Raw genomic sequence first — 18,310 nt, forward strand, 5'->3', positions numbered from 1 at the left:
CATCTCCTGTCCTGAGTGTCCGTACGCCTTCACGTCTCAGGTCTTCTACCATAAACACTTGAAAACGAGCCACGAAAATCTATACTGCCAAATGCTGAAGAATGGACAGATCCCCTCTCTGAGCCACATCAATACCTACTGTGAAATGCTGAGAAACGGACAGATCCTCCCAGCAGCCTGTCGGAAAAGCACCAGCTCTATAACCAGCCAGAAACAACCAGAAACAAGCCAGAAACAAGAAGGCACAGATGAACCAAGATCTTTGAGCTGTCAACAAACAACCAACACTCCAACTCAACCAAGAGAAGTAAAGAGACATCAGATGACTTGCGCAGATAAAAAAAGTCACACTTGTGAACAGTGTGACAAAGGTTTCGGTCAGTTAGATGGCCTGCAGACACACCAGTGTACTCATCCTGTGGCGAAACCTTTTCGCTGTAAGCAGTACGACGAGAGTTTCACTCAGTCAGCTAGGTCCCAGAGTCACCAGCAGCTTCTCCACGCCGGAGGAAAAGGTTTTGACTGTAAATTCTGTGTTAAGAATTTCAGTGCCTTGAGTGACCTGAAGGCACACCAGCGTCTCCACGCTGGAGAAAAACGTTTCGACTGTAAACAGTGTGACCAGAGTTTCACTCAGTCAAGTAGTTTGAGGAGACACCAGCGTCTCCACAGGGGAGAAAAACCTTTCAACTGTAAACAGTGTGACAAGAGTTTCAGTCGGTCAAGTCACCTGAACTCCCACCGGCGAATCCACACCAGAGGAAAAACATTTCAACTGTAAACAGGGTAACAAGAGTTTCACAGAGTCGGGTAGTTTGAGGAGACGCCAGCGTCTCCACACTGGAGAAAGAAATGTGTGACAAGTTTCGATTCGTTAGACAGTCTCACTCACGTCACCAACGTTGTCTTCTCCAACGTTTCCACTATAAATACTGGGATATATGTAATTTCGAAGACATGATGCTAAAGATCCAAATTGCCTGCAGGGGAATGTATCAGAGTGCAGTATATTTGAAAGCATATTGAGAGAAATCGGAGAATATTGCCTTTTATTAAACAATACAGAAGATACAGGTAATTATGCTTGAGCGTACAATATTGTGACATCCTTGAGCCTTGGGTAAGCACTTTATTTTTTAAATTTGAACTTTTGTGTAGACGTAAGTGGCAAATTGGGAGGAACTGCTCAAAAACAGGTTGAGGGGCACCCGTAACTGTCATGATTTGACAGTTATGTTTCAGGGCTAGGAAAAGGCCATGAAAGGTTGGTGCACTCCTCTTCCAGCCCAGCATTGAGGAAACGCCCTGGGCGCTTCAAATAGATAATAGTTGTCTCCACCAGCCGAAGGCATGGGGGAGAGTATGTTTTCCCCTTCGTCCGTCCGTGCGTCCGTCCGTGCGTCCGTCCGTCCGTCCGTGCGTGCGTGCGTCCTCGCACTTTGTGTGCACCTAATCTCAGTCGCTGTTGGCCCGGTCGCTGCCAAAGTGAGCACACACATTCCCTGGATGCCAATCTAGAACCTCTGCCCTAAATTTTTCAAACTGGCCTTTTCTAGCGCCACCTAGTGGCCGATGTTCGCAAAACACATTTCTGTGCACTACTCTTACAGATTTTGTCCAAAAATCTTACAAATCGGTAGGCAGTATTTCGACAGTCATGTGAACGACACGGATCTGTCCGATTTTGCATATTCCATCCTGATTGGCTAAGATTGGCTTCCAAAGCTTGTAGGATTGAGCCGTTTTGGGCCGACTTGTGTAAAACACATTTTTGGATATTACTCCTTCAGATTTTCTCCAAAAAGAACACAAATCAGTACACAGTATCTCTATAGTCATGTGATCAAGTCCGATCCGTCTGATATTTCATATTCCATCCTGATTGGCTAATATTGGCTTCCAAAGTTTGCAGGATTGCTCCATTTTTGAACAAAATGCCTCAAATCATCAACGCAGCTAGCGATTACCGTGAAATTTGCCACACATATTCCACTAGGTCAAGGAACAAATGCTACCTTTTTCACATTGGCCTGTTATAGCGCCACCAGCAGGTAGACTTTAGCAAAACACATTTTTGGAACACAATGCTTCAAATCATGCATGCAGCGTCCGATTGCCATGAAAGATCTAAGGTGAAGAACATATGCCACCCTTTTTACATAGGCCTATTATACAGTAGCACCACCAGGACGCACGGCCTGGTGGAGACCTGTGCTCGGAAGAGCACTGCTTCTAGTTTGTATAGCATTTCAGCAAGGCAATTAAAAGTGCTATAAAACATTAAGCATAATTGGGACATTAAAAGAGTTGTAAACCACCAAAATGACTTTTTTTCTATTGATTACTCACGCCATGGAGACTAATAATATTTGAGTTCAATAATTTGATTACAATAAATTTACCCCCATTGATTCCGGATGGGGACCCATCCGGAATCAAGTCCCATCCGGAATGATAATTTCGGATAATAATGATAATTTGAAGGCCAAATTATCATGTGAAGCTTGACCAATCCTCAAAGTATCCATTCATCTGACCGGGAGGGACACCGCACACATATTCTGGACGTACAGGACAGATAAAGCCTATTCATTCTGAACTGAAATGACCATATATGGACATGGGACACACATTTTGCTTTTTGAAAAAGCCTATTCATTCTGGACTGATATTTTGCACGTACGGGACAGGAAAAACCTGTTCATTCTGGCCTGGAGTGACCATATATGGACATGAGGTGACATACATTGTGTTTTTGAAAAACCCTGTTCATTCTGGACTGAGATCACCATATATGGTAATTAAACGGACATTCTGTTTTTGAAAAAGCCTGTTCATTCTGGACTAAAATGACCATATATGGGCGTGATACACACAAAGCCACTCATAGGAAGCGGTTTTCACCGCTTCAAAAATATTATTGAACTCAAGTCTCCATGGCATGAGTAATCACCCACATTTTTGGGGGTGAACTACTCCTTTAATGCATTAATAAGAGCATTAAGAGAGTGCAAAAGATATAAGGCGTAGTAAGCAGAAAAGTCTACAGTGCCTCACCTCCTCAACAATGAATATGTATGAATAAATATATTCATAGTTCATCAAGAATGAATATATGAATCACTAAAAAGGTACGCTCAACAGATTGCCACACCTCCCTTTCTGTCTGGAGCATGAGTTTGAACTGCGACCGGCTTCAAACTCGCCGTGATGTGGAGCTGAGGACCAGAAGCCTTGACATGGCCAGTATGAAGTCAGTCGGATCAACAAATCTCCAGAAATATATAGAAATGCACAAATGCCAATATATGGATCATCATAGTACTGATGTCAGACTGGTCTCAAATATGTCCATATATGGGAGTTACCCTGCTAGTTGCAAATGCATGCCCACCCAGTTATGCCACACCCGTTGTACCAGTTGTCTCACTTTTATGTTCTTTTTATGCCCATATATGGAGATTTCTGTATACGTCTGTCTCCCTTTTATGCCCATACTGTATATGGAGTTCTGTGTCAGGCATGACCGAGTGACATCAGCATACTTCATATGCAACAAATATATCAAAATCTGTATGTTGTGGACGGGCCTTTCTTAAAACTGGTTTGTTGGGATCTGGCCTGTTGTCCTCTTCTACAGTCCTCAGTCCTTTACACCATGTTGACAAAGTGACAAGTCATTTTCAAAGGAGCCGGTGACATGAAGCTGCTAAGAAGACGCTCAACACTTGTTGCTGTCGTTATCCTTGAACACAACCTGTCATGGCATCCATATTTGTTGATATATGGTTGCTATGGTTACATATAGGTTGATATGAGATTATGGTTGCTAGCATTACTAATCAGGGAACAATCTGACATCATAGACCTCCCTTTTTGGGCGAGACGACCAGCCAGGAACTCTATATATGGGCATGGCTGATTCTTAGTGACATCATAGTGATGATGAGAGCGTCAGCCGTTCGGCTTATAAAACCTGATTCAGAAAGGAATGGTTTTGCATACAGAGCCTTAACAAGCCTTCCAACGCCAACAGGAGTAACTACTCCACCAGAGACCAGACAGACATCTATTTGTTAAGTTCTTGCCATACGCCCCTGCAGCAGAAGTTTTGTTTTCCAACCTGACTTTATTTGAGTTTAACCATGGCAGAGGAGATCTCTCAATCCTGGTCAAACAATAAGGATGATTATGTTCTCAGTGATGTGATAGGGAGTGGTTCCTCGGCTGTGGTCCAGGCCGCGTACTGTGAGCCCAGAAAGGAGCATGTGGCCATCAAGCGCATCAACCTGGAAAGGTATCAGACCAGCATGGAGGAGCTTCTTAGAGAGAGCCAAGCTTTGAGGCAGTGCCACCATCGAAACATCGTCCCTTACTACACCTCCTTTGTGGTTAAGGATGAGCTCTGGGTGGTGATGAAGCTACTCAAAGGTGGCTCTGTGTTTGACACCATCAAGCATACTATGTCGCGTGGCGAACACAAGGGTGGCGTGTTGGATGAAGCCTGCATCGCCACCATCCTCAGAGAGGTGTTGGAAGGGCTTGAATACCTACACAAAAACGGACAGATTCACAGGGACCTGAAGGCCTGTAATATTCTCCTTGGCGACGATGGCTCCGTGCAAATTGCAGACTTTGGTGTGAGCGCCTTAGTGGATGGTGGAGGAGACATGACCAGAAATGTTCGAAACACACTCGTAGGTACCCCGCACTTTATTGCCCCAGAGGTCATAGAGCAGGTACGGGGTTACAACTTCAAGGCTGACATATGGAGTTTTGGTATAACGGCCATCGAACTCGCCACCGGAACCGTGCCGTATCACACATACTCACCCATGAAGGTGCTGCTGCTGATCCTAAAGAATGACCCTCCCTGCCTGGAGACAGGCTTAAAAGACAAGAAGGTGGTGGAGAGGTATGGCAAGTCCTTCAGGGAGATGATCACCCTGTGTTTACAGAAAGACCCAGCGAATAGGCCGACTGCTGCCGAATTGTTAAAGCACAAATTCTTCACAAAGTATGCCAAGAACAATCAATACTTGGTGAAGACTCTTCTTCAGAAGGGACCGACGATGTTGGATCGATCCAAAAAGGTGCGCCGCGTACCCGGCTCCAGCGGTCGACTCCACAAGACCGAGGACGGAGAATGGGAGTGGAGCGACCATGAGCTGGACGAGGAGAGTGAAGAGGGGAAGACGGCGGTGGCAGCTCAGCGATCACGCAGGGTGAAGGACGGATCCCAGGATTTGGAGATTTCCCTGCCTACAGTTGGCACCCCGTGTCCTCAACGATCTGTTCCAGCCCAGGAGAGCACTGTGAATGCAGAAGAGACAGGTGAAAAGGCTATACCAGCGGCCCCTGAAAATCCCTCACATGGACCCCCAGCTGCACAGGACCTGATAGCATCAAGCATCAATGACGTCCCCATCAGCTTGGTGATGAAGCTGAGGGATGTGAATAAGGAACTCAGCAACATCAACTTTGATTTTGTGTCTGGCAGAGACTCAGCTAATGGGGTGGCTCAGGAGTTGGTCTCAGAAGGTCTGATTGATGGTGCAGACTTGGTCATTGTTGCTGCCAATTTACAGAAGATTGTTGATGATCCTCAGCACAACAGAAGTGTTACCTTCAAACTGGCATCAGGCTTAGATGAGAACGAAATTCCTGATAATGTCAACCTTGTGGGATTCGCCAAGCTCAGCATCAGCTAGTCAGACATAGCCTGGCTTAGCCAGACTATATACTAATGCAGCTAACTAACAGTATCATCCCCTCCTTGTTTTAACATGGGTGGATGGTCTAGCTGAGCTAGGCTAAACAGTTTTAGTGGTAATTATTGCCAGAATAACTAACAGTTCACAACATTTCACCAAAAAGCTAAACAGTAATCCAGATAATAAACTTTATAGCACTTTTCAGAAACAAGTTTACACAGTGCTTCACATCACAAACCACAGCAAAACAGTGTGGGAAAGGAGAGAGAAAAAAAAACTACACACAAACAGTTCAATTGTATTGTATTAAAAGCCACTCTATAGACGTGAGTCTTTAAGAGAGTTTTAAAATGGCTAGTGAGGTCGCCTATCTAACTTTCCAAAAGTCCAAATAAACCAATATTATTATCAATATTAGGCCTACAGCACCTATGGCCTATGTCACACTTAATTTGAACCTACTATGATACTAGTCTAAGAAAGAGAATGAAACTTTTGTTTGTTTTAAAATTATTTATTTTACCAGCATCATGTTAGTATTTTATTGTACAGGTAGGTTGATCCATATTTATGCCTGCATGAGCTGGCTAGACATCTCTAAACTTCGGTACGGAATTGTAGTGTGGGATTCTTCATCTTTTTCATTCTGGGCCACAGTGAAATGGTTCTTCCAGTCACCAGCCTTTCCTGGAACATCAAGGTTCATGGTGTTCTTTATTAGTATTATTTTATGTCTTGTGTGCAGGTACATAAGAGTAAAATGTACTTGCTAGTTCTAGTTCTTCACAACATTGTAACAGCAGCGTCATTAATAACGACTGGCCATCTGGCCAGTGATGTATATCGGACCAGTTACCCATATATGGAGATCCATGTACTGTATATAGTACATCCCTTTTATGCCCATACATGGAGATCCCTGTCTGAACCAGCTACACAGATATGGGCTGTCTTCCTCCATATATGGGCAGTCCCATAGGAAGTCCTGTTAGATATGGGCTTAATATTGATGACATCAGGGATCTTCATATAATGGGCATAAAAGGGATTCTGTTAGAGTGGTTCATGACGTCATAACATACAATATCTTTTATGCCCATACATGGAGATCTGAACCAGCCACACAGATATGGGCCATGTCTTGGCCATCTGGCCAATGATATATATATATATATATATATATATATATATATATATATATATATATATATATATATAATATGGACTGTTACATAGGTGATGTCACCTGTGATGTCACAGTGATTTGTCAAGGGAACCAACTCATAGACTGTAAAAATGTGTACACACGGAGACAAGCTGTGACATTTCTCTTGGTAAACTGCGACCAATCTGACTGATATGCCCAATTGCCCATATAAGGAGATCCCTGATGTCATCAGTATATGCCCATATATAGGCAAGCCCCCTTTTGTGCCCATATGGGCCTATGGAGGTGACTGATTTGTTTGCTGATGACATGATAACACATTTAGACAACACAGTCCATATTTGGGTGTACCCGTAGCTGCACTGGGAACTTGATGGGCTGCCAGCTGGCCAGCCTGCTGAATATAGGAGGGACAATTAAAATCAGAGGAGCTCGGCTGTATCATAACTGTGGTAGAAATTAAATAATTATTATCTCCTCTTTACACTGTTATCAGGGACGTGCTGGCCATTGGTAAAAGCGGGACAACTCCCGAACGGCCGGTTCATTCCCGGCCGGTCCAGGCCAGCCTTTAGGAAAAAATAAAAAATAAAATGTCGGCCTTCGTTCCATTTTGGGGGCTGGGCGGCCGACAAAGTAAATCGTCACTGTCGGGCAGAAACCTTGTATCTCCAAGTTTCAAATTTGTAGATTTTTTCGCAAAGCAAAGCCCTGCTTCATCACACAAGGCTGTCGCACAGAAGTAGCGAAAACAGCAGATCGGCTGTTTTCACTAGTTTAAATCATTTTTAAAATGGTTTTGGACATACAAGGTTTCCACCCGACAATGACGAAATATAACTCATGTAATTGGCCCACTGGCTTGTCACTTGTCATGATCTGAAATGGCAAATCTTTGTATAGCAGCAGTGCTATAGAGAGCGATCTCTCTCTATAGCGTGCAATGAGGGCCTCTACAACTCTTTTTCCTGGGCTGAATCAGGGGCCCAGCATGTCCCTGACTGTCTTTACATTATATAATTCACCTTTCCGCATGAAGGGAGATATTCTGGAATCCATAACCGAGTCAGTGGAATAGTTGGTCATGTTGTTGTTCTTCATATTGTCAAACTGCACGTCTGCTCTGATTCTCTCCTTCTCTTCGGCTGATGTAGACAAACCAAGAAAGGAGCACAGTCTGTCTATCTCTAGTCCAGTGTCCTGTACAAACAGAGAGAATCAGAGAGAATCTTATTTCTGTTGGCTAGTGGGGAGAATCTTAGTATCATCTCAAAATTCTGAATTAACCACTTAAACCCTACGTATATACTTATTTTGACTGGTTTCCCCAGGGGTCTATACTAGACCCCCTCCTTTTTTACCTCTACACTAATTGGCATTACCAAAGCCTGATCTACAATCGGATAGATTGGCTATTTCCACCGAATGTTCACCCCAGAATAAGGAAGCTATGGTTCATGTGGTTAAACTCAAACACATGCGCACCTCAATCAGATCTTCGTAGAACATGTAGTGGAGTTTAGAGTGAGCCTGTCGTTTCTCCCACCAGCCAGTTACATGGTCATACCAAGATCCCCACACCACTGAAACCATAGAAGTGAATGAACTTCTAGACAAGAAGATATTTGAAATCCATCAAAATGATCCCCCCTATAAACTGGCCGTTTCTATTACTTTTATTTCATACTCACGCTTTCCGTCCATGAATCTCTGAAGATAGCTGCTCCAGTCTCCTGGCTCTGGCTGGGTCATGTTCATGCGATCAAAGTGGAAATAGGACACTGCATTGTCTTTGGCATTACGAGCCACGTAGACAACCTATTCAAAGAAATCACTGAAATTACTCAACAGGCAAGCTTGCTAATAAATAATAATAATAACTAGACCAATTTAATCCTTTGGGGGAAATTGAGTTTTCAGCTTCTCCCAGCTGAGTGCTGCCCACAGAAGGGCGCAGCTGAGCAGGGACATGCTGGGCCCCTGATTCAGCCCGGGAAAAAGAGAGCCCTCATTGCGCGTTATAGAGAGAGATCTCTCTCCATAGCGCTGCTGCTACTCACAAGATTTGTCATTTCAGATCATGACAAGTGACAAGCCAGTGGGCCTCAATTACATGAGTTATATTTCATTGTTGTCGGGTGGAAACCTTGTAGGTCCAAAACCGTTTGTTTTGTATTTATCATTTTAAAAATGATTTAAACTAGTGAAAACAGCCGATCTACAAGCACACAACGCCTCGCACCGCGAGCAGGGCCGGATATCCCCATAGGCAAGGGGGGGCATTGCCCCCCTAAATGCCCTGTCTGCCCCACCAAACAAGATGGCATGAAAAAATAAAAATATATATATATTTTCTTTTTCTTTTTTATATATATATTATGCTACAGCTGTCGCACCACCAAAACCAACACCATTTCATTATATATACATTTTAAAAACTCTGATCGCCAATGCCATCTCTCTCCCTCTCTGCACCTCAAAATAAGTAAAACAAATAATAATGTTCCAGCAAGGCCAGCAGCTCCGCCCCCGATATGCGTTGAATGCGTAGGAGGGAACAGCAGTCAGTCTCGTCTCGACAGACAAGTACACGCACCACTTCTGGTTGCCAACTAACTTCAGTTTTGTCCAGCGCATTAAGGAACTAATCGAGAGAAGGAACAATTTGTTTTTTAGTTGTGCTTGCAGCTTGTTTCACTTTAACTTCTGTTCTCTTTCTCTGGCTCTTTCGGTCAATATGCGTCGATTTCTGGTTTCTAAACCTCGCGACGCGAGTAGCACTGCTGCTACGGCTCCAGTCAGTCCAGAGGCAGGCTCCGAGCCGTCGTCGACTCAGGGTACAGCTGCTCCTCAACCCGACCCAAACCCTAACCCCCAATTGAGTTCCACAAGCACGGCAACAAGCTGAAAGCGTCGCCGTTCGCAACGCAGCAGCGGCCGCCGATTATCGATAACAGCACACAGGGAGCAGGAGGTAGAGCTGCTGCTCCTCGACCCGACCCAAACCCTAACCCCCAATTGAGTTCCACAAGCACGGCAACACAAGCTGAAAGCGTCGCCGTTCGCAACGCACTCAGCAGCGGCCGCCGATAGCAGCACGCAGCCGCAGGGAGGTAGACCTGCTGCTCCTCGACCCGATCCATTGAGTTCCACAACCACCGCAACACAGCCTGAAAGCTTCGCCGTACACGACGCAGCAGTGGCCGCTGCTAACAGCACTGGCTTAAGCACAACAGCACCATCACAGCCCGCTAATCTTGTGTTTCCAAAACGTCATTTTGGCAAGACAGCACGCGCATTCAGCCCGGGCTGGTACCGTGGAAGACCATGGCTGGAATATTCAGTGAAGCTAGATGCGTGCTTTTGTTTTCCTTGTCGCAAATTTGGAGGAAATTGTCTGTCTAGTGTCATATCTGTCTGTCTGTCTGTCTGTCTGTCTGTCTGTCTGTCTAGTGCAGGGGTTCCCATTTCCCAAACTTTTTTGTCTCAGGGCACCCCATAAATATTTTTTTAATCCGAGGCACCCCTACATTATAATTTTCACTCCCAGCACCTTATATTTATAACATATCGTTGTTGTTGGGTAGAAACCTTGTATGTCCAAAACCGTTCGTTTTGTATTTATCATCTATTTATTTATCTATAAAATGTACTAAACTAGTGAAAACAGCAGATCTACAAGCACACAACGCCTCGCATTGTGTGCTTGTAGATCGGCTGTTTTCACTAGTTTTGTGCTACAGTCTTGTATGATGAAGCAGGGCTTTGCTTTAGCAAAAGACGTACACATTTGAAACTTGGAGATACAAGGTTTCTGCCCGTCAGTGACGATATTTTAGGGATTATGTTGCGAGGAAAACGTTGAGATAACAGCCATTTTGGTTAGAACTGACTGAAAATAACGTTGTACTTCAAGTTTAAAATGATACTAAATATTTTTTCAAGTGTCAAAATAAATTCCAAATATTATCAAATGATCTCGCGGCACCCCTGGACTGCCGTCGCGGCACCCCGGGGTGCCCCGTCACCCACTTTGAAAACCCCTGATCTAGTGTCATATCAGTGTATCAATCTATCCATCCAGTATCATATCTATCATCCATCTAGTGCCATATCAGTGTATCAATCTATCCAGACCAGTATCATATTTATCATCCATCTAGTGTCATATCAGTGTATCAATCTATCCAGTATCATATTTATCATCCATCTAGTGTCATATCAGTGTATCAATCCATCCATCCAGTATCATATCTATCATCTATCAAGTGTCATATAAGTGTATCAATCTATATCTATATCAGTTAATAGTATCATTTGCATTCATCTTTGTCAATCACATCAGTTTATATAGCTATCACACCAGTAACATGTCTGTCTTTTGTTTATCACATTATTTATCATTTCTTTAACCTTTTGTTGTTGTTTTTTTGTGTTTTTTCTTTTCTTTTTTTTTTCTTTTTTACTTTTTTGTGTATTTTATTTCTTAAGTTCTGTGACTTGTACTGTACACAGCATGGTGTGTCATTGGTATAAGTGTGCCAAAATGCATAGGTTTTTATGCATTTCTGGCGTTATGACCCCCTAAAAAGGTTGCCCCCCTGGCATTTCCTCTCGCCCCACCTACTACTAGAGCTTACATCCGGCCCTGACCGCGAGGCGTTGTGTGCTTGTAGATCTGCTGTTTTCACTACTTTTGTGCGACAGCCTTGTTTGATGAAGCAGGGATTTGCTTTGCGAAAAAAATTACAAATTTGAAACTTGTAGATACGAGGTTTCTGCCCGACAGTGATGATTTACTTTGTTGGCCGCCCAGCCCCCAAAATGGAACGAAGGCAGACATTTTATTTTCATTTCTTTCCTAATGGCCAGCCTGGACCGGCCGGGAATGGCCAGCTGAGGGAGCAGTTAGTTGTCTTGATTTGACAGGGCTTCATGGACAGTGGATCATGTGTACCGATTTTTGTGACATTTGAAGAAAATATGTAGGAAAAGGAGCAAAAAGTGTGTTTTGGAGAAAATTAAAGATGGCGGAAAATCTATCATGGCGCAAATGGGCGTGGCCTATATGGGGAGATGCCTCATGACCCAAGGAATCCAGGGAAAAAATATTTTTAATTTTCCGACCTACGGTTCAAGAGTTACAGGCCAAAACGTAAAGTGGGGTGTTATAGCGCCACCATGAGGCCAAATGACACAATTATTTTTTATTTAATCCTTGAAATCATTATGAACCTCCTCTCCAAGTCTTGAAACTGTAGCCCCTGTGGTTTGCGAGAGACAAATAATTGAATGTGAGTTTTTGCGATTCCCATTCTAAGTCAATGGGGAAAATTAATTCACTAATAAATTAATATCAATTAAACTATAGAACCTTTCTCTTAGAAAAGTAATAGCCCACGATTCCCGAGTAAGCCGGTCGATTTGACATATGGCGCGAGTGTTTGGTGGCAAAACTGTGGGACTAGTGGCGTGCCGAAGTTTAGGAAGTTCAGGCTACATACACACAGACACACACACACACAGACAGACAGACAGACACACACACAGACCCACACAGCCACGTATAGGGAGCCTGTGTTTCACACAGCTCCAAAAACACTGAACCGATGATGATTGATGTGTGTGGATATATACTGTACATGTGACAAGATTCAATAACTCCCTTACCACTTCCTCTGTGTATTTGATTAGATTGTACTGCATGTCAAAGTAATGGAGTTATAAGTTGATTTAAAAATGTGTATTACATATATCGTCACTGTCGGGCAGAAACCTTTTTTTTTTTCATTAAGTAAAGCCCTGCTTCATCATACAAGACGGTCGCACAAAACTAGTGAAAATAGCAGATCTACAAGCACACAACACCTCACGGTGCGAGGTGTAATGTGCTTGTAGATCGGCTATTTTCACTATTTTAAATAGTTTTTAAAACGATAAATACAAAACGAATGGTTTTGGACATACAAGGTTTCCACCCGACAACGACAATACGTTATGCTCCTACCCTGCAGCCTTGCTCCCAGAAGGACTTTGGCACCAACTGGACTGGAAGATGGGTTTTGATGAGGCGAGGAGAGGTGGTCAGTTTATCTGCCAGTTCTGTCCCTGTATGGAGGAATAAAGGTGAGCTCTGCAGGATGCTGTCAGCGGGAGTTTTACATCAACAACTTTAATATTACATTTATTTATTTTCTCTTTGCAATGTAACATATCGTCACTGTCGGCTCGTACCTCGTTTCAAATTTGTACATTTATTCGCAAAGTAAAGCACTGCTTCATCATACAAGGCCATTGCACAAAACTAGTGAAAACAGCTGATCTACAAGCACTTGTAGATCGGCTGTTTTCACTAGTTTAAATCATTTTAAAAATGATAAATACAAAACAAACGGTTTTGGACATACAAGGTTTCCACCCGACAACGACGATATGTCTGAAGGTATGCTGTGTCTTGTTTTATCCGAGAACCTTGACAAGACTCTCAAAGAAATGTGTTTAATGATTCATCGTAACTGGATCATACTCTGAACTTTAGAATCAGTTTCTGCCTTGTTTAGAAGTTAATGATACTGGTTGACCATGTATGGAAAATGTAACATAATAATGCTACAAAGAACGTTATACCTTCAGACATTTATGAGGATGAACTTACAACTAATAAAAACTCCAACCAAAGAGAAGCATGTATGGGTTTATATTATGGTAATGGAATTGAAGCAAGGCACTATCATTTTGCAGCATGCAGATAGTGAGACAGGGGTTCATGATCAAACCTGGAGGATAAGGAGGATACATGACCTCCAGGAAAGGTACTCTGTCATAGATAGGGATGGACGTCTGACGCTCTAAATTTGTCCGGGCAAAATACAGAAGGTCTAGAATATAAGAGACCCATGTGGTGCCTGGGAGACAAGAGAGAGAAATTGAGAGCGAGAGAGAGTCACTGCACAGAAAGAGAGGGAAACGTGACAAAAATCCTTAAATCCTGAGTCATCGCAAACATGATCCTTTTCATCTGAAAACTCGGAGTATCTCACTTTCACACACTCGCCTGCTTTAGGATATGTCGCAATGAGGATGTCATCTGGTCTGGCCTGAAAGTTTTCAACATTCTCCCAGTTGTCTGTGAAATAGTTGATCATAGAGACTCCACGAAAGTCAAACAATTTTGGTCGAGGACGTGCCTCCTTCTGAAACAGAAACATGACATAATGACCAGGACAATAATGAGAGGTCTAAATGAGCATTTTTTTAATAGAAGAAAGTGAATGTTTGGGAAGTGGGCTTTTCATTGTCTCGTTAAGGCAGAGAGCATTCTGATAACAAAGTGTAAATTAATGAACAAGCACGTATGGCATAGATTCAAGGAACATTCAAGGAAAGGCAAATGTGTTTTTAGCACATGCACCAAGGCAATTCAAAATGCATTACAATTCATTATAGCCTTAAAAAACTGAGAAATGAAATAAAATACCATTGTACTCTATCAGCAATAAACCTGTGCCTGTTAGGAGTTTTGCATTGCATAGAAACAGTACTTAGTATTCCTTCTTCAATAACTCCTTGCAAAACTAACAGACTCGGCAAAGACAATTGCGCAAAATTGATAACATTAGTAACAGACTACCTTGTCCACAGCAAGTGACATGCTGACAATTCAGTAATGTGTCCTTGTATCTGAAGTGATTTCCTTCTCTGTTCTCTGCCACCGCTCTCTCATTTCTGGCTGTACCACATTCTTTTCCTTCCTCTTGTCATGTTATTATTGTAAGCTCTGGATGACCCCTCTCTCTCTCTCTGTGCCTCGTGTCACTCTTGGCTGTGCTTTCAGTGCCAACCAGTAAGACTCCCTAATCGGGAGATAAGCGACCGTTGGTCGCTTATCTCCATAAATAGGCCAAAAAGTAGTTTGTGCAAAATCGTCCTGATGGTGGCGCTAGATGGGACAGATGCGTTGTGATTACATGACTGTAGAGATACTGTGTACTGGTGTGCATGATTTTAGGGCAAAATCTGTAGGAGCAGGGTGACTGTAGAGATACTGTGTAGTGGTTTGTGTGATTTTAGGGCAAATTCTGTAGGAGCAGTGTCCAAAAATGTGTTTTTTAAAAATCAGCCAGATGGTGGCGCTAGATGGGACAGATGCATTTTGATGACATGACTGTGTAGTTATGAACAATAGCTAATGTATACAATTGAAAGTGAAAGAGATGACCTTTTTAACATTCCAGCATTTACAAAAGCAGTTTCTGTTAGCTAAAGGGTGGGCATCTGTATTTATGGTTGCTAATATGTGGCTATTGTTCTGAGGTTTCAGCAATGATCACCTGACACTCCAGAGTTCGGAGGGACAGCCGGTGGAGGTTTGGATAGTGTGCAAGTGAGAAATGCCAATACTAGCATGCAAGATGCAAGCTCTCCTGCTAAAAGTAGACACACCCACAGGCAGATCTTGATAGTGGACCCAGGTCTGTTTATTTAAGCATGGAGGCTCATCCTTCCTGGACTCCCTGGTGTGAAGGGGTGTGTGTGTGTGTGTGTGTGTGTGTGTGTGTGTGTGTGTGTGTGTGTGTGTGTGTGTGTGTGTGTGTGTGTGTGTGTGTGAGAGAGAGAGGACAGTGGCAACATTCCTTGCCACTTGGCAGGTCACACATTATGTTTGAGAGAGAGAGAGAGTGTGTGTGTGTGTGTGTGTGTGTGTGTGTGTGTGTGTGTGTGTGTGTGTGTGTGACACAGAGAGAGCAGCCCCGTTGGGGTGGTCATTTGGTCATTTTTGCACATTTGGTAATTTTTTACACCTGGGGGTCCCCCAGGGACCTGGGGGTCCCCGAAACTCCGGGGGTCCTTGGAGGTTGTAGTTTGGCAGGCAAGGAGTGTGTGTGCAAAATCTGGCATGGATCGGGGCAACGGTTGCAGAGATATGAGCAGGGCAAAAGTGTGACGTGTGACGTGTGACAGAGGGAGTGACGGAGGGAGTGACGGAGGGACAGCCGGTGGAGGTTTGGATAGTGTGCAAGTAACTGCGACCTACGGTCGCAATTATTGTGTAGAAGCCCACCTCCCTCGCCTTTCTCACATCAAGTCAAGATTCAACTTTTATTCATCAGATGCACATTCGCTGTAGTGTCCAGGTACAGGACAAACAAGAGATCAACATAAATAAAATAACAAATTCATAACCATCAAAACTTCCAAACAGTGGCGTCAGTTCAGAAAAAGCTAAGGTATGGCAACATGACTGGACACCAGTCATGTTGCCATACCTTAGCAACAGGCATGATACATTTATTTTAAGAGGTACATTACATTGTTTTGTCCGTTTCTACGGTTTCTTGGGCTGGATATGGCAGCCTGGAACGGTTGTTCAAGTGCAGCTAAACTTGGCATGTTAGTAAACGTGCCACAATTAACAATAATGCATTCCACCTGTGCAGCTGACCTGCGGAACCTGGGAATATACCATTCTGTCAAGATGGGGAGAATACAAGTGTGGAGAATACAATTATAATACCTTGTTAAAGTGACCATTTTGTTAAATGTTGCATTTGTAGTTATTTTACTGTAATTTAACAACATAATAACCTGCACAGATAGACAAAGAGACATTTATGGATTTATATTTAAAAGTAACTTTTATTTTTCCCCCTGGACCCAGGGTATGGCAGCTGCATACCCCTGCCATACCCAATTGACGCCCCTGCCTTTCTCACATCAAGATTCAACTTTTATTCATCAGATGCACATTCGCTGCAGTGTCCAGGTACAGGACAAACAAGAGATCAACATAAATAAAATATCAAATTCATAACCATCAAAACTTCCAAACACATTTTTACCTCTGTGTCTGTGCTTGCGTGCTATATACGACAGGTGTGTCTGTCTGTCTTTTCAAGAAGATGCTGTTACTCTGATGTTCAACAAACCCAGATGACAGATGTGTGCAAGAGTTTTTTCACTCATCTGGATTATTATTATTTATTTTTTTAAGATTTGTTTTGGGGCTTTTATGCCTTTATTGAATAGGACAGTAGACTGACAGGAAATTGGAGGAGAGACGGGGAGAGACAAAGGTCGTCCGGATCGGGAATCGAACCGGCGACGCCATCAGGCATCAATATCTATGTGGCAATGCCTAGGTGGTATGCGCCCGGCCCCGGACCAGTACAGGCCAGCGGGCTCCCCCAGAAATCTGGATTTCTTACTGTTTGTTATTCTGTGCTCTTTTTGTTCATGCACAGCAAAATCTGAAACAGATGTCCAGATTTTCAGATGTTGCTGTGCATGTCACATGTGCATACTTATCTTCACTTTCAAACTGGTCTCTCCATTTTGGGTACGTACGGTATGTCATTATAGGCAACATTTTTCAAAAAGGTTAATAAAAAATTATTTTGAAAATAGCAGACCTATACTGTACATTACAAGCTCACAACGCATTATGAGCTATTCGTCACAACAAAGTACATAAACGAAGACCACCATTTGGGAGATGGGAGGAAATTGAGTCATGCATTGTATGATGAGAAACACATGGCTCCTTCTGAGTGTCTGTGAGGGTGTAGCCTGTATACTTTCTGGGGGAGCCTAGACTTAGCCCCTTCCCCCATATATGCACTGATCTCGATTCTGGTCCATACGTGCCATACTTACCAATATAGGGGATCAGTCCCTGTATTGGAGGGGGGAGATATCTCACCTGTTCTTTAGGTCAGTGGTTGTCAAAACCTTTCATGTCAAGGACACCCAAATTGACATTTATTTGGCCGCGGACCTCCTTCTGAAGAGACAGGGATACAGGATTTGTGTTGTTAACATGTTACAAAAATTGTTTTAATTGATTTAAATTTTAAATAAAGCATCTGCTATTTTCAAATATCCAATTTATATATTGGTAAAGTGATTAAACTGATTTTGATATTATTTTTAACACATTTTGTTGGGGACCCACTGCATGGACCCACTATAAGCACCACTGCTCTAGGTGGTTCTCCAATGGTACTCAACCTTCTTTCCTTGGAGCAGAGTATGTAAGCTTGTAGATCTTCAAGCTTGTAGATTTTAGGGGACATCACCATCCACCAGTCTCCACATATGGGCATATTGACGCATGTTTGTGATGCCACATACGTGACGCTCACCTCTCCATATATGGGCATAGTGACGTCCACCATCCAGGCATGTTTATGTTTATATATGTGGATCTGGGGATCCACGTGGAAGGGTGTGGCTCTAATGTGGATCTCAGACTTCAGTCTCTGTTGTGACATCAGTCAGCTATGACATCAGACGTCTAACATGTCTATGGCATATTGCTCCAAATTTGGGCAATATTTCAGCCAATCACAACCCCATTGACTTAATTATAAAAGTTACTGGATACATTTCAAGCGATAACTGTAGCTATACCTCCAGTCTCAACATGGCG

The 18,310-nt window shown here is 43.1% G+C and overlaps 2 protein-coding genes across 2 annotated transcripts; one reads left to right on the forward strand and one right to left on the reverse strand.

Moving 5' to 3' along the window:
• Positions 1–4,145: 4,145 nt before the first annotated feature.
• On the forward strand, positions 4,146–5,711 carry LOC308291420 (serine/threonine-protein kinase OSR1-like; the record flags this gene model as incomplete). The annotated part of the gene is made up of 1 exon (XM_080733429.1): positions 4,146–5,711. One exon carries the CDS (start codon positions 4,146–4,148, stop codon positions 5,709–5,711), a length of 1,566 nt encoding a protein of 521 aa, XP_080589555.1.
• Positions 5,712–6,282: 571 nt separating this feature from the next.
• Positions 6,283–18,306, reverse strand: LOC308291048 (cytosolic sulfotransferase 1-like; the record flags this gene model as incomplete). Its single annotated transcript, XM_080732964.1, has 8 exons — positions 6,283–6,401; positions 7,908–8,082; positions 8,368–8,465; positions 8,574–8,700; positions 12,890–13,025; positions 13,679–13,787; positions 13,931–14,075; positions 18,292–18,306. The coding sequence occupies 8 exons, from the start codon at positions 18,304–18,306 to the stop codon at positions 6,283–6,285; spliced, it is 924 nt and encodes a 307-aa protein (XP_080589090.1).
• Positions 18,307–18,310: the final 4 nt, after the last annotated feature.

This window comes from Nannobrachium achirus (assembly GCF_963921795.1).
Source record: "Nannobrachium achirus genome assembly, chromosome: 9".
Taxonomy (NCBI): Eukaryota; Metazoa; Chordata; class Actinopteri; order Myctophiformes; family Myctophidae; genus Nannobrachium; species Nannobrachium achirus.